General features: G+C 34.0%; 1 protein-coding gene across 50 annotated transcripts in view; it reads right to left on the bottom strand.

Annotated features, from left to right (window-relative positions):
- Ack-like (activated Cdc42 kinase-like) overlaps positions 1–17,611 on the bottom strand; it is a 290,732-nt gene that overhangs the window by 17,320 nt on the left and 255,801 nt on the right. For 15 of the 50 annotated variants that reach the window (XR_010856901.1, XM_067125710.1, XM_067125720.1 and 12 more), the window contains 16 exons: positions 12,795–12,850; positions 10,483–10,717; positions 9,835–9,972; positions 9,138–9,332; positions 8,644–8,793; positions 8,104–8,252; positions 7,515–7,655; positions 6,262–6,421; positions 5,728–5,844; positions 5,058–5,176; positions 4,093–4,226; positions 3,582–3,757; positions 2,328–2,447; positions 1,612–1,764; positions 1,117–1,362; positions 436–629 (listed from right to left, as the gene is read on the bottom strand). Coding sequence is in view for 44 of the 50 variants with exons in the window: in XM_067125710.1 (XP_066981811.1) it covers positions 436–629; positions 1,117–1,362; positions 1,612–1,764; positions 2,328–2,447; positions 3,582–3,757; positions 4,093–4,226; positions 5,058–5,176; positions 5,728–5,844; positions 6,262–6,421; positions 7,515–7,655; positions 8,104–8,252; positions 8,644–8,793; positions 9,138–9,332; positions 9,835–9,972; positions 10,483–10,575 (2,285 nt within the window). In the remaining 6 variants the exon portion in view is untranslated. Of the gene's footprint in view, positions 1–435; positions 630–1,116; positions 1,363–1,581; positions 1,765–2,327; positions 2,448–3,581; positions 3,758–4,092; positions 4,227–5,057; positions 5,177–5,727; positions 5,845–6,261; positions 6,422–7,514; positions 7,656–8,103; positions 8,253–8,643; positions 8,794–9,137; positions 9,333–9,834; positions 9,973–10,482; positions 10,718–12,794; positions 12,851–17,611 lie in introns of all 50 variants that reach the window. The other 35 variants (XR_010856904.1, XR_010856903.1, XR_010856902.1 and 32 more) reach the window with 5 other exon arrangements.

The following is a 17,611-nucleotide window of genomic DNA, read 5'->3' as shown; positions in this document are numbered from 1 at the left end:
CCTTTGTGGTCTTCAAATGTCTTCAGACACTGCAATCTTTTGGCTAAATTTGTTTTATGAAAAAACTCAATTTGCTCCATCACAAACACATCACTCTGCCCAAAGGCAATTTAGCCGATAAGACCATGCTGTTGCATAACCCAGACACTTGTACAGCAAGGCAAGTGACTGATGGATACCTGAAGCTTCAGGAAGCACTTGTATAGTGCTAATACTGATCTTCTGTCAGTCAGACAAAAGACTGCAATGAGTAAAAGTGAGTGATGGGCTAGTAATGAAATTAGCTTCTTCAAGTCAGTCTATGTATTTTTCAAGCCTCCAGTTACACTGCTTTCTTCCTCATACTTTCTCAGCAACTAACTCAGCTCTCTTCCCTTTGGCTACATGACTTAAACTTTCTCATGCTCTAATTCCAGAATTAGTTCTTGTACTTACTTGAAAGAGAAACGGGACCCTCCTTGTTTACTAGGAGAAGAGGGGGTTACAGGAGGAGAGTCTTGTGCACCATCAGAATCTGCAGAGCTTTCCAAGTTACTGTCCAACTCCAACATACTTTTAGAAGCTAACTCATTTGCCATCGCTATAGCCGAGTCTAGTGTCTTCTGGTCTGTTGCAGATATAGGCTTTACCTAGAAATGAATACACTGGAACATTACAACAAAGACTAACTTGCAAAAAACTTCTTTAGAAAATGAGTAATTATAGCAAATTAATACTAGTCAATGTAACCATATAAGACACTACTCCATGTCTATATCAAGAGAGAGTAGTAACAGTAAGGCATTATAAAAATAATGTTATAGCATATCTGAATTCACATCACTGAAGCTTCAAATTCTAAATACCTTTATTATATTCAATGATTTGTCTGCCAATTTGTTCCCACTCAGTTTCAAAAATTTTAAGACTGTTTATATTTTGGTTGAAGGTCTCTAAATAAATTCATCCACCATACTATATGCACAAAAGAAAATTGTAATGGCAACAGGACAAGAATTTCGAAACACTCTTTTATACCTAAACTGAGCTTCAAAGATAATAAGTAATAGTTTCAGGTTTATATAATAATCAGTATAAAGTAACATTAAAACTACGAACCTCAAAACAGATACTAACCACAGCCTGTTTCTTTTTAGAACTATCTTTGTTGGAGAACTTAGATGCCATTTCTTTGATTTCATTCTTAACATTGTGATTTTCGTTGTCCTCCAACAGTGCCTGAGACTGCTGGTTAGGGCTTAATGGAGGTAATGAAGCTGGAGCATCTAGCGATGATGGTCCCGATGATGTAGATTTACCTAAGGCCTTGAAGACTTCATCCATTAAGCTTGGACCCAGATCAAATGAGCTACTCTTGAAGGGCTGTTGATGTATAAAATTACACATGTGACTGTCATTAAACTGACATACATGCTTACTAACATGTTATACTTAGAAATATGCAGCAAGTTGCATGGTTGTAAATGTCAAACTACATTTATGATCTATATTTCCATAGTAATATTTTTCACAATGTTTGAGTAACTATCAATAATGTACCTGAAAAATTACAAACTACATGAGTTCCTTGCATTCTTTTACCTGCTGTGAAAATTCAGGATATTGCCTCACCTCAATCTTTGGTAATGGCTCATCCTCGTCAGATATCTCATGATATTCATGATCTGTTTGACGGGAATTTGTTGGACTGTCAGGCTGGTCCTCACTTGCTGTATCTGACCAATTGTGATCTGCTGCAGGCCCAGATTTGCCTTTATCTCCCACCTAACAAGACATAAAAGAATTTATAAATGACTTTCAACAAATGTGCTGACGCAGACAATATTCTACTTGTTACGAGCAATGACTCAGACTCTCCTGACTTTAAAATGCATCTGAAAGGAATTTATGATCACTGAATATAGGTAGTCACTAATTTGCAGCTGTTTTCACTGAATATAGGTAGTCACTAATTTGCAGCTGTTTTCTATTAAAGAAAATTATGCTTACTTCATGAAAAACCACTAAGCATGGGGGCACTGGTATTTTCTGTATCAAATACTACCATAAACAATACAGAATTTATGATTAATCATCATAAAATTACATCCTTTATAGCAAAATACTTTTTAATGGCTGACCATACTAGTTTCATGATCAATTGCTTCAAAGTAAAGACTGAATGTTTAGGTCATGCTCATAAATAAATTGGACAAGTATATCACACTTTAATATAACTTACGATTCACGTGGTTCTTCATAACTAATATCTGTATCAGTACTTGTAACAGTATGATTCAAACCTGTCTTAAAATTATGGCAGTAACAACACAAAACACAAACATTACCTTCTTGAGTAAAGGCGCTCGATCTGACACATCTGAGCTGGCTCTCGTTAATGATGTGGACTGATCATGGTCGTCAGAGGGTTTATATGGAGTCACTATCTGCTTCGGAAGTTGATTGTACTGTGGGATGAATTTTATGTTATCAGAAGTTGTACTCTAAAAGCACAACAACTACTACTGCTGCTATGAATGTGTCACTACTCAATAGAAACTTGATTTATCAGATACTGATGACTGAAATATTCAAAGAACGATAAATCTAGTCACTACAATAAAATAACTGACATACTATACATATCATTTGATGGATAAAGGGCTAACTCTAAAATGAAGACAAACAATAAATTACATAATTCTAAATTACATAATATGGAACTTAGAAGAAAAAAGATTTACAAAATAACAGGGCTTAGATGGGCAAAGCAACATTCAAGGACGTTTAAAGTTTATCTAATGCAGAGATATAAGAGGCCACACTTTGTCAAATATCTAAGACTGACGAAGGATCAAGGCAGTTTCTTGCTAATAACTACTACAAAAAATGACATACGACAATAACACTACTTATACACTATACTGTATAAATAATGGGACACCACAAATATCATCAAAGAAAATACATGCTTAAAATGATGTTAGTTAATCTGACAGCACCAAAAGACTAATTTCCAAACTCTAACAGGACTGGATTAAAATATCCGTTCTCAAATAGCGGGCAACAACTGCAGTGGAAAAAGAAGTATAACAAATTTACAAAGAACAATCAATTCAGGAGACCCTTATTGCTACCAATGAAAAATGAAAAGGTTTCACAGTCTTAGAATTATTCATTTCAACATGAACGACCAAGATAACTTAGCAGGCTTAAATAACACTATCAGAGGTATGAAAAATATTTTCATGGGATTTATTCATTCCAAACTGGAGGATTTAGATAATGAAGCAGGCTAGAAAAGTTATGAGGATAGAGAAAATATGAAAAAAAAAAATCCTTAAAATAGTTGGACATACATTATCATGACTCTGTAACTAATATGCAAAGCATGTACATAAAATATACAGTACAGGAGTTCTTAGTAAAACCATTTCATGCAAGAGAAAACTATCATCTCTTGTAAAACAAGGAAAAATCAAACTTACGGCAAAATTAGTAAAACCAAAATAAACATCTAGCTATATCATACCCAGCACCAAAATCCTAGTCTGTGACTGACACATTAATTCCTAATTACTAAAAAAAAAACACACTTTGACCTTATCAAGACTTTTTTGTACAAATCTGCCATCTTGGACCTTATCTCCGAGGAAGGAGACATCCCCAAAGTATGCTCCATCCAGTCCAACATGTCCTGTGTGCTTAAAGTCTCCCTGAGGCCCTGATATCATTTCCGGTCTCAGTCTCCGTCGTGATGAATAAGGATTTTTCCCATCTGTTGGGTAAAAATAACTGTTGCTTCAACATCAGTACTTAATGTCAAGTTTTATTAATTTTTACATTCAAGTTTATAAACTATCTTTTTTGCTCTGTAGTTTTATGCAACTGATTGAAGCCATGGGTGCTACCCCACACATTAAACATACAGATATGACAGGGAAACACTGATTTTTACAATCTAATATCCTTCAATAGGACCACCATTTACAAAAACCTTCAATAAAGATTTTCAACACAATTAATCTATTATTAGAATAGCCATCTGTATACACCCCCAAAACCAGTGACATGGATAATAACACAAAGAAGAAACAATAATATCATACAAACCTCCTCTCTGGAAAGTTGACTTGTTAGATGGAATGTTGGTGCCTAAGTAAGTGACTGTGTTTGCAGGATTGAAAAGACCAGTCTTCCCATTATTCAGCACACCTTTCCATAATGCAGGATTGTCAGGTACTGGTCTATAAGGAGGAATTGTTTATCAAAATCAGTATTCACAAACTATTTTTGTGGAAAACAAATTTCTGAAATCAAGAGGCACGATGAGAGAGAGAGAGAGAGAGAGAGAGAGAAATTTGTTTAACTAGAACATTGAGCAAAAATTCTCAGTTATCATAAGGATGACACTGAAAGGTCTTTCTTTGAAAGTGAATGAAATTAATTGTTGTACCTAATAAATTACAACTTAGTAGAAACTTTACTGCTACTGGATAAGATAAAAATGTTAAAGATTCAAACAAAAATCTTGAAGATTACTATGTCAAATACTTAGCCTTAGCTACCTCCTGAAATTTGGGAATTCACACAAAATACTGTCCCACAATTATGTTGTACTGAACTGTGTACACAAAGGAATTGGATCACAAGGAGTGGTCATCACTAAGTAAGAGCAAGTTAAATCAGTAGGTCCAATTCTCAGGCAGCTTAACAACAATTCTACTTTGCTTCCTATTTGTACTCAAGTCAGTTAAAATATACTGTGGGTTTACTCTGTTTTGGTTTTATACTAATCCAGAGAGAGAGAGAGAGAGAGAGAGAGAGAGAGAGAGAGAGAGAGAGAGAGAGAGAGAGAGAGAGAGAGAGAGCTCAGCAATATTTGCAGACAATTAAATATTAAACTATAAACCACATTATACATGTTCATCATTATCACAAATAAAAACATTACTACATCCTACAAGAAAAAATATTAGGAACAAATATGAGTACATATATGAAATAGAAACTGTCATGTAATAAAAAACTTCATTTAGTACTTTTTCAGTCAAAACTATATCCACAACATGACTCACCGTTTGTCAAGTACCGTGATAACATCACCAACAGAATACTGTAGCTTGTCTCTTTTACCCCCTGGTGTAGCAGGAGGATCATCAGAGTCCCGAACAATTTGCACCTGTTCTGGTTTACACTGAAAGATAAAATTGAATACATTAATACCTCATAACATAAAAAATCTTTGATGATATTCAAATATTTCCAGATAAAAACCACATACGGATTCCATGCCTTCCAAAAGTGTTCTGTCTTGGGTATAGTACTCGTGCTCAGATTGGATTTTCTCAAATACATAATAGGTTACACAATCCAAATCTCAAGTAATAGAAAACTAAAGCCAATCAAGTCACAAAAATCAACTGAGAATAAACCTATAGTAATTTTCAAGGGCTGATATTTTCATCAAAAAAATCAACAGTTATGACTTTTGGAATAAACAGTACAATGATAAGCTTCCTTTCCCTACAGGCATAGTACGGTTTTCAAGGGCTGATATTTTCATCAGAAATTATTTTACAGCACTCAATACAGTTATGACTTTTGGAGAATAATTATAGGTTTTGATGATGGTGTTTTATGTGCACCCAGAGCAGTACATGATTTTTGACGATTTTACGATGTTCCGCTTCCGGTTTTCCCAAATACTGCATTAATGGTATTAACAAACCCCCAAAAAATACTTACCTCAGGAAGAATTTCCATAAGACCTGCAAACTTGGGTCTTTTTAAAGGATCATGCTGCCAGCACTTTAGCATGATTGAGTAGTATTCTTTTGGACAAGCCTCTGGTTGCTCTAGCCTCTAGAAATAATAAAAACAATCCATACATTAACAAAAGCACCTACAATTAAAAATTACCTTCCTGGTTTTGTAAAAACTCAAAAAGGGATGGGTACTTGACTAACATTTTCAATAACTTTATTCTAAATGTGCCATTTATTAAAGGAAATATACAGCCCAGTTCTACATTACTATTACAATCTGAGTGATAAAACCTTTACATCATTTAAGACAATACTTCACCTCACTCTTGGAAATCTCAGCATTATCTATACCTCACAATAATGATGAATAAGCCAAACCAGGTGTGGAAGCTATTAAAATGCATAAAATTTTCATCCGGAAAATTTCCCCATCCAATACAATAATTCTCATCTAGGTTGTGCAGCTGAATGTACTTCACAGTAAATACACTCTGTAATATAATACACAACTTACTTGGAAGTTAGGCTCATCAATGGCTTCCAGTATTTGTTGACCAGTTAATGCTGCCCACGGCTGAAAACCATAGCTAAACATTTCCCATAAAGTCACGCCAAATGCCCACACATCCGATGCAGAAGTAAATCTCAAGTAATTTATACATTCAGGAGCACACCTGTGAATAACAGTATAGTCATTAGTGGATATACAAAGTTATATATTGCTCTGTCATATATAGCAAGCACCTTAAACGCACAAATGTCAAAGATGATACATGTTTGTAATACAGTTCAATCTCCTAAATCTATCACTGTATACACTGTATATCTCAAGTAGTTGATGTGACAAAACATGTTGCTGGGATGAATAATATGACAAATGTCATACCCCTTTTTACAGAACCAATTTCCACTTCAACCAGGACTTCCCCTAACACTAAATGTTCTTTGCAACATCTAGGTGTATTGCTTTCTATTTATTTTTCACTCAAATCCTTTTGTTTCTTCCCACCTACCTGTCCAATTTTTTAAACTTTACCTCTCTTCGATTTTCTACTCCCAATTGAAAATAACTCCCCCAGACCAGCCACGGAAATCTAAATAGTTGACTGTGGTCTTCTTAATCTAATTTACACAATAACGATAACAGAGAATGCACTATTTGGCTCAGTGGAAATGGCATTAAATGTTTCTTGCAGTGTTCCTTCAGCCATTAGCTACAAAGCTTTTAACCTGTTATTTTTCGTCTGTTTGTTCTAATCCCCTTTTGGCTGTTCAATTTCTTTAGGTTTCTATTTTTCCAATTATCACTACTGTATACTGTAGAGCAAATTAACTGAGTCAACCCTATCAGATCTTGGGAATGTGACTTGGTTTTATGGCGTTTCAGTTTCATGCCAATAATTCAGGCAAGAATAGATAATAAAGTGGTAGTGTGGTTGGGTTATTCTTATACAAATGTCAAAGATGAAACTTCAAATACTGTACCATTTCCCATCATAATAAAAAATGATAATATATTGGTACCTAAAACATCCATGTGGTCCTAAACCTTTATAATGTAGCCCCTCAAATCTATACCAAAGATAAGTAACCTCCATCAAGCACAGAATAACAAGCTTTCTTGAGATATGAAAAAATTAATTTAAAAAAACCAAAAACAAATATTTGACCATTTGAAACCTGTGAATACGGGCAAGACTGTCTCTTTCGTAATACCATGAAAAAATATCAAAGAAACAAAAAATAGCTGAGTATGCTGGTACTTACCAAGCTATTGGAAGCTTCAGGTTGACATTAAAATTAGTTTGGTAATAATCTTTTCCAACTCCTAAAGCTCTGGAAAGGCCAAAATCTGATATCTTGATCTTATTTTTTGAGAACACCAGGATATTTCTTGCTGCAAGATCTCTGCAAAGACAAGGAAAATTTCAAATGAAAGAGAAATACATTTTCAAAACCTGTCTTTCATTTACCACATAACCAATAAAATTTTTTGAGGCAATACCTAAGGTCTAAGACTGACCAAAACTGGTACTGTTTACCAGCAAAAAATACTTTTCTCCTTCCCTATCATTCAAAGATAGTCATAATTTTAGGAAAATTATACAAAGTAATACTAAGAGTACATTGCTAACGTGGCATTCTCATGACTATTGAAGGTTATAAAATAAAGACTTTTAACCTCCATTTCACATTTCCTGAATGAATTTCAGTTCAATGGCGCCATGACACCTCTCAGTTTTATTACAGCAATTTCATAGAGTGTCTGCAAATGTAAGCTCCTGTGATGTAATTTCAGCCTGACACTAATGATGCACAATTTATTCAAAATAATATCACAGACTCAAAAACTTACCTGTGTATGAGACGTTTGCTTTCCAGGTACGACATGCCATCGCAGATTTGTATGGAGAAATGACAGAGGGAGGTAACAGGAAAGCTCACTCTCAAGGATGGTTCTTTTATGCACTCAAGCAATGAACGTAAAGGAGCAAGCTCTGTCACCTGTTCATCACAAACAAGAAAAATACAGAGTGATAATCAGAGTAATGTGCTGTACTACCACAAACTCTACAACATGACGTACATGAATACAGTGTACATAAACATTACCAAACAATTAATGGAAAACATTGCAAAATAATCTACTATATATAAAAATGTAAATATCACACATATACATGAACAGGAATAAAACAGACATATGAATTAAAATCTGTTAAAACAATGTTATCATAAGATAACCATTAAAACAAGTGCTGCAAGCATTAATAATCATGTAAGTCTTATCTTGGATTACAAGACTGTTCTTTCTTTTTTTATAATTTTTCACAAAACATATTGTATATACTTCTAACCTAAATGTCTTAATCCTATACTGACACAATTTACTCACCAACATTAATGCATTTGTATCTAGAACAACACCGTAAAGTCGAACAATGTGCTCTGAATCTATAGTATGCATAATGGCTGCCTCTTTCAAGAATTCCATGGGCTGTGTCTGCAACCTTTCTTTACTTAAACACTTGATTGCAACTTGTATCTAAGAAAAAAAAAAAAGGAAAATTAGACATAGGTGAGGTTTCTTTTACTTCTCAAGTCTTCATCTGAATCTATACACCATATATTTTCCTCATACATTGAAAAATGAACAGTAAGCTTGGATCAGCAAATTACTTTACATTAATATTTTAAATATACAAACACATTCTCTAAAAACTGGATTCTTCCTGTTTCCTCTAACACTGCAAACTGAACTGCAAGTCTTTATGGGGAAGTAATGTCACTTTTCACAAATAGCATTATGATTTGTACCCTCAACCCTCTGTAAACTGCTTTTTATTGAAACATCATGTTTTCAAGATGTAAATAGGAAGTCTGACTTACTCGTTCCCCTTCTTCATTCGTCCAAACGCCTTGCTGGACAACACCAAATTCTCCGACACCCAACTCCTTATTGATGACGATGGCATCAGCAGGAATGATGTGCTTACTGGGGACTCGGACACTTGGTCGATCACCGGCTTCATCAGGGACCACCACTTCTGGAGATTCCAGACCATCTTTACGGGCTAGCAAAATCTGGCGAGAGGGACATTATATAAATGCATGATTAAAAGCATCTTTGACGACCAATTCTAAGTGATGAAAGGAAATGTAAAGACAGCTATAATCATTATCTAAGGCTAAAGGAAAATGGTGGTGGAGTGAGCAAACTAAATGCGTGAATAAAAGTACACAATTAAGGGATAATGTGAAATGGTGGAAAGCAAAATTAAGTAGTTTTTCACACGCCAACAAAACATAAGATAGCAAAAAATACTTGATAAAAGCGCAATATATCAGCACAAGAACAAGATGAAAATTGTATGGGTTGACACAAACTACCAAAATGGACAAAATATAAACAACTAACAATCAGCAGAGCAACATCTGGCCAAAAACAGAACAGTATCTCTAAGCATCCTGCTCACTGATATATTTTCCAACCCTCAAAACAATTTAAGTTTAGGTTAGACTTCTGTTTCCTTCATTGCATTTGGGTAGAGTAAATGCCAAAGATTTTTCAATAGGGAGCTCCTACCTTCTTAAACTTTGAGAGATATGTCTGAGGGCAATACTTGTGAAAGTACTTCTTCAGCCTCCGAACCTCAGGTTTTGACATGCCCATGGCCTGTAGGTCTTCGTCTGCCACGAACTTTATTTGCCCTACGTTTTGCACCTGGAATTGATTTAAAAATTATGATGATACCATTAACATGTGGACTAATAATATAAAAAATGAAAATTTTGGATACTTAGTACTAATTCTCCTTGAAAATGACAAACATACAGAAAATGTAATTGCATAACTTCGTATTAAGAGAGATTAACCAAAATTAATGTTAACAAATACACAGTGACCATATGTGTTTGCATGTGGAATGGAATACTGAATTTAGGCCAAAGACCAAGCACTGGGACCTGTCAGGTCATTCAGCACTGAAGGGAAACTGAGAGTATAAAGGTTTGACAGGTGTAACAGGAGGAAAAACTCGTAGTAGCACTATGAAACAACTGTAAGGAGAGGGTGGATACTAAGATGCAGAAAGAGAATATGAACGGAGGCAGAGCAAAAGGAATGAAATGGGTTGCAGCTAGGGACCGAAGGGACGCTGCAAAGAGCCTTCTTAAGTAATGCCTACAGTGCACTGACGTGCGCGCATTCTCACACGTCACAGTCACAGCTCACCTTCAGATCGTTCTTGAAATTATTGAAATACTGCTGCAACTCAGCCTCCGTCAGGAACTCGTAAAGTCCCGGCCCTCGTTGAATGGACGTCATGGTAGACTTGCTTCCTGTCTATGACGCACACAGACAGACAGACAGACAGGGGAGACGGGGCTGCGTCTTTTTCCTAGGTGGCTTTGTCCTGCCAGAGGTACCTACCACCTTTCCATGGTGCTACCTGAGCGCCATTTCACTCCTGAAAGAAAAGATAAATAATAATAATAATAATAATAATAATAATAATAATAATAATAATAATAATAATAATAATAAAATGAATAAATAAATACAAAAATAAATATGAGAAAATTATCTGGACATGTTACCTCCGCAGTGCAAATTATGCAAGTGTTAGCGCCGTTTTTACGACTATAAACAATTATATTTCTAAAAAAACCTAACACAATTATCATTTCCACAAACTACACGTGATCAGCACATGCACATACTGCACTAACTTTAAAGCAGTCACCTTGAACACAGTCTAACAAATACTTCTGGACAGACTAACAATATGTAATAACCATTTAGACAAAATGACACAATTAATCACCCCCTTCACAAGCGAAGAATAACATGCTATCACCATTTACACGAAACCAGCATCATGATTTGTATTAGTTAAACATGTCATCAAACACTCACCATTTGCACAAAGTACGCAATAAGCATTCGCCATTTATAACAATAAGCAATCAAAGTTTGTACAAAGTACCGACAAGGAATCATAATTTGCACAAAACTAATAATAACAAATTCGCCATTTGCACAAACTCACAATAAGCAATTATCATTTGACCAGACACACAATGTGCAGTTATCATTTGCACAAACAAAAAACAAGCATTTACACATTCAAACAAACAGTAAGTAATGAAACTTTGCGCGAACTAAGTTATTCCCAACAAACATTTGCGCAATCTAACAATAAGCGACGGCCACTTGCGCCGAAGACCAACGCTGCGCAAAAGACAAACAACGACATTCCACCACCGCGCCCCACGAGAGGAAGGCTTTCGCCACCCAGCAGAAGGATGTCCTCCTGGTCCTCCCCAAATCTCGAACTTCCTCCCGTCCTTTCATTCCTTTAATAAACCCCCTACCAGCTCCCCCATCCCATACCACAGCCACTCTTATTGGAAAGGGGGAATGGGTGCTCTTTTAAATCCTCAAGTTCTTTTCTTTCTGTTTCTTTTGTTAGATGTTTTCCTGTCAGTTCTTTTTCTACTTGAGGATCTTTCTATCTATTTATCTAATCTACACACACACACACACACACACACACACACACACACACACACACACACACACACACACACATATATATATATATATATATATATATATATATATATATATATATATATATATATATATATGAATATATACACATACATACACAGTGTGATATTTTGTGCATTTTACGAATATGAAAAACTGTCTGTTTCTTCAATTATAACGCAAGAAAACATAACTGCATTATTAAATTTTCACTAACAGCTTCGCAAGTAACTTCTAAACTTGTTAGTTTTTCTCACAAAATAATTCCCCTTTCATAACGTGCTACTTTCTGAAACAGCAACTAATAAAATCGTACGACCAAATTCTGCTCGTCAGTTTTTAGCTTCTTAACCGTTATCAATTTCTTATAACAATTTCTAATGTATTCGCTTATATAACAATCAAAATAAATCCATCAAAAGTAATTCATCTTGACAAATAACAAGTAAAAAACGGCGCCGGAGTTTCTGCGGCATTATCGAGTTTCCTGTACAACCCTTCTTCGTATATCATCAAAGCCACCGAAAACAGATATCTCCTTCGGTGGTGTCAGTATAATCTGTATGAGCCGCGGCCCATGAAACTTTAACCACGGCCCGCAACCTTAAATAAAATAAAAACTACTGAGGCTAAAAGGCTGCAATTTGGTGTTTTGATGACTGGAGGGTGGATGATCAACATACCAATTTGCAACCCTCTAGACTCAGTAGTTTTTAAGATCTGAAGGCGGACAGAATAAGTGGGGACAGAATAAAGTGCGGACGGACAGTCAAAACTGTCACAATAGTTTTGTTATACAGAAAACTAAAAAATTCCTTGCGTATGAAAACTGCTTTAGGGGGCTTTCAAAGCGCAATATTTATTATGAGTAATCCACAGGGTTTCAAATCTTTCTTCATGCGTAATACAACTAACAAAATTTATATGTTATCACTTATTTAAAAATTTACTTTCAATTTAAAAACTATTATTTTCATTCATTTCTCACTCACCATTTGTTGGCTCTTGCGCTCCTTCATGCAATTTCGTGAAGTGGTCCCTTGTATGACTGGAAATGAATAAAAACAAATAAAATAATAAACATTACACATGTTATGTATATCAATAAATACACATATATATATATATTATGTGTTTATTGATATACATAACATGTATATCAATAAACACACACACACACACACACACACACACATACACATATATATATATATATATATATATATATATATATATATATATATATATATATATATATATATATATATATATATATATATATATATATATATATATATATATATATATATATATACACACACACGTGTGTGATTGTGAATAAAAATGTTCTGCATATAACGTGACTTAACTCTGAAATACAAAATATTAGAGAAGGAGTGTATCTTAGCAAGATAAACTATCCTTAATAAAATAAACTATCCTAAAGGAGGAGAGAAAGAAGAAAAATACTTTAGCATCGAGAGAAAAAGTGATATATGAAAACACCGACGAGACCTTGCTCTCGCCGAGTGCCTCCAATGGGCCTTCAGATCCCAATAAGGTCTGAACACCATTACAACGCAAAAGAGGTCCAGAGGCATTAATATCTGCGTAGTCTCGATATGTGTATAAAATATTACCAGTCACTTTACTATGATTGCCGACGGTCATTTATTCTTTTGAGTACTTCACGGAGATAAAAGTATAAGGCGAGGAGTGTTGTAGTTCTCTCTCTCTCTCTCTCTCTCTCTCTCTCTCATACACACACACAAACAGATTCACCATACGGAAGTGAACAAGCGGTTTAAAAATATTTTTCCTAATGAAAATATTCACGAGAAACGAACAGATTTAAAAAGGCAATCACATAAAAAAATACCACTTATGCACCATTTTAAAAGTGAATGTCACGGAAAGCTCATAAAACATGAAACAAAAACAAAACGGCAAAATAGAATTTCATGGATATCGGGCAACCTATAACATTTTCGAACGCGGAGAGTAATTCCCGCAGATTTACGATCATAAGCCATAGGGTTGAACATTGACATTCAAGAAATAACCATTTTTCCACTTTTACCGAACACACCACCTGACACAGGAAATAATAATAATTTTGTTACGTTTTCAAGTTGGAAATTAAATTAAATTTTCGATTACACAACAGGAACAACATTAAGAAAAATAGGAAAAAGTTTCTTTGCATAAAATTACTATGTATACTGTATTATTACTATAGTATATACTTTATTATTATATACACATAAATGTATATATACATATATATATATATATATATATATATATATATATATATATATATATATATATATATATATATATATATACACACATATATATATATATATATATATATATATATATATATATATATATATATATATATATATATATATATCCACTATCATATATCCCCTATATCGTTTTATCAACACTTGAACGTAGCGTTACGCTGATAACAGGAACTGGGACGGTGCCTTTTAATATAAGCGCTTCTTGTTGCAGTGACGGAACCTCGACATATGGAGGGCTGGAGGATCTAAAGTATACGATTTTATTTGTGCTTTTTTATGTTCCCTTTTGTCTTTGAGGTGTCGTTCGTTTTAGTTTTCTGGAAACGAAAACTATTGTGCCGGCTTTGTTTGTCGGTCCGCACTTTATTCTGTCCGCACTTTTTTCTGTTCGCCCTCAGATCTTACAGCTACTGAGGCTAGAGGGCTGCAAATTGGTGTGTTGATCATCCACCCTCCAATTATCTAACATACCAAATTGCAGCCCTCTAGCCTCATTAGTTTTTATTTTATTTAAGGTTACAGTTAGCCATAATCGTGCTTCTAGCAACGCTATAGGATAGGCCACCACCGAGCCATGGTTAAAGTTTAATGGGCCGCGGCTAATACAGCATTATACCGAGATCACCGAAAGATAGATCTCTTTTCGGTGGCCTTGATTATGCACTGTAGCGGCTGTACAGGAAACTCTTCGGCGCATTTTTTACTTGTTTTTTTTTTATTTAAAATATCACGACAAAGTTAGTGATGTTTTTGGATTTACGAATCAAATTGTTATGTGTAAGTGTAATGCTCAAAATATATGGTTTTTAATTTTTCTATTCTTCAAATGGCAAAGAGATCTTAATAAATAATATTTTGGGTTTAAAAAATATAACTAAGTAAGTATTAACCAAGCACAACTTTAAGTATGAAAAAAAACAAAGAATTGTGGAATAAAAGTAGAATAAGCAAAGATCCCGCTTAACGGACAGTCTAAATGTTTTCAGAATTTTAAGTTAATGAATAAAATGTTTAGTGAAATTTCGTTTTTCAAAGATATTCTTTCTATTATCCTTTACACTGTCATAGTTTTAGATCCCAACAACACTTCACGAACAAGACTTTGAATCTATGAAAAACAACTGATTAGATAAGGAATAATGCAAATGGCTACAATAAAACAAATCTCAAATTAAGGCCTTCACATTAAACTGACAATATGTAAATCTCAACTATAAAACAAGGCAAAGATCATATTTACTTCACGAAAACTTACGAACTAATTATAAAAATAAAACATAAATCAAGCTCTAAACCCATTTAGAAGACAAAGTAAAATATAACTTTTTTTTCGAACTTCAGACGTAAAGCTTTTGTGACAAAACGAGCAAAATTTCATTTTTCTTTAGGATGAAGAAACAAAAATAAAATATTTTATTTGGTCTACTTTCTAATTGTGAATTTTTTTCTACAAAAATATTTATTTACAGTTAAAAAAATTTAAATTACATTCAAACACTAAATAAAATACCATCAGTATCAGCCTCATTCTTAATAAGTATCAGCATCATTACTTGATATGCACTGGCATTATTAGTGGTAATATAACCTGAGTATTATTATTATTATTGCTATATTTGCATACTTGGATTGTTCATGACCATGAGCTGAAGCAATATTGTATTATTATTATTATTATTATTATTATTATTATTATTATTATTATTATTATTAATTCCCTTAAACTATTATTATTATTATTATTATTATTATTATTACTATTATTATTATTATTAATTCCCTTAAACTAAAAAAGATTAACTGAACCAAAAAAACAGCTTATCTTTCACACAAAAAACAAAAACCAACCCAGTAAAAATAATCCCACAACAACAATATAAAAAAATATTAGTGAAAAAAAATTGGAGCACCACACCACAAGAAAAAGAAAACGTCTCGAAAGAATTCTCTCGGCCCAGCAATCAGAAACCATCTCTGAGACTCCGGTATAATTATAATTATAATTATTATTATTATTAATGGTTTACGTTCTTAATCTCTATCGTTTTTTAATAATGATGTTTAAAAATGTTTTCGTTGATGGAGAAATATATATATATATATAAATATATGTATATATACATATATATAATGTATATATGTATGTATATATATACATACAATTCTGGCATAATTCTTCGACCCCACGCAAACAAAGCCATCTCTGATTCTCTGGTATATAATGAGCGATGTTGATGCTGCGGTTATCTGACAACAGGCGCAGAGAGAGAGAGAGAGAGAGAGAGAGAGAGAGAGAGAGAGAGAGAGAGAGATATCTCAAGGGGCACTTGCACTGAGGTTAGGTTCATCGTCGAGCTCGGGGGCCATGCAATGTGTTCTCCTGGCAAACGTGACCTCCGTACGTGCAAGGATATCAAGGGGGTCTGCTTGCCTGCCTTATTTTCTCTCTTCCGTCTTCTTTTTTTTTTTTTTTTTAAATCTTTGTGTGTTTCTCCATCATCGTCAAGGACATTAATATTAAAGGCGATAAAAGAATGTTAATCACTGATGATAATAATAATAATAATAATAATAATAATAATAATAATAAGACTAAATAGTTTATGACAACGTGCACGTACTACAAACAATAAAAACGTATATATATATTATATGTATATATACATATATATAATATATATACACATATATATAATATATAGTATATATATTTAGATAGATAGATAGACAGATAGATATACACAGCTAGTACTAAATACTTGACACAAAACCACCATGAAACAACAAAAACAACAATGACAAAATTAGTAAGAAATAAAATAACAAAAATCACAATGAAACAATTACAAAAACAATTACAGAAGTCCTGGCAACGAATAAAATAAAAAAAAAATCACAAAACAAGAACAACGTGATTAAAACCACCACGAAACACAAAGCTGAGAAAAAACCACCGGAAAAAAAACAACAACAACAATGCTTACGCAAAAGAGGCGCACCCGACCCTTAACGTAATTCGATAAGGCTTGTGTGCGCCCGAGCGCGCGCAAACAAACACGTGCGCGCGCACACACACACACAAGTTTACCCCATAGATGATATTAAAAAAGGATCGAGTTGCTGAATTTAATCAATAAATTTGTTCCCTCATGTCTACGTCCTCTTCTTCATTAGCTATATTAACATTATCATCATCATCATCATCACCATCACGTAATAATCATCATCTCTGTAATTATTGTTGCCCTTTGTGCAGGTTCTCTTAACAGAGAGAGAGAGAGAGAGAGAGAGAACATTTTTAGTATGAGCTGAATCATACGGTATTCGAACAGCGCTTTAAACATACTAAAATTCGCTTTACGTAAGGCCTCTCTCTCTCTCTCTCTCTCTCTCTCTCTCTCTCTCTCTCTCTCTCTCTCTCTCTCTCTCTCTCTCCCCATGGAATAACAGAACAGGAAATTCGCACGAATAAGCTGAAAAAAGAAGTGAGGTGA

Source organism: Macrobrachium rosenbergii, chromosome 23 (assembly GCF_040412425.1).
Source record: "Macrobrachium rosenbergii isolate ZJJX-2024 chromosome 23, ASM4041242v1, whole genome shotgun sequence".
NCBI classification, from domain to species: Eukaryota; Metazoa; Arthropoda; class Malacostraca; order Decapoda; family Palaemonidae; genus Macrobrachium; species Macrobrachium rosenbergii.
This window is presented reverse-complemented; position numbering and strand designations above follow the sequence as displayed.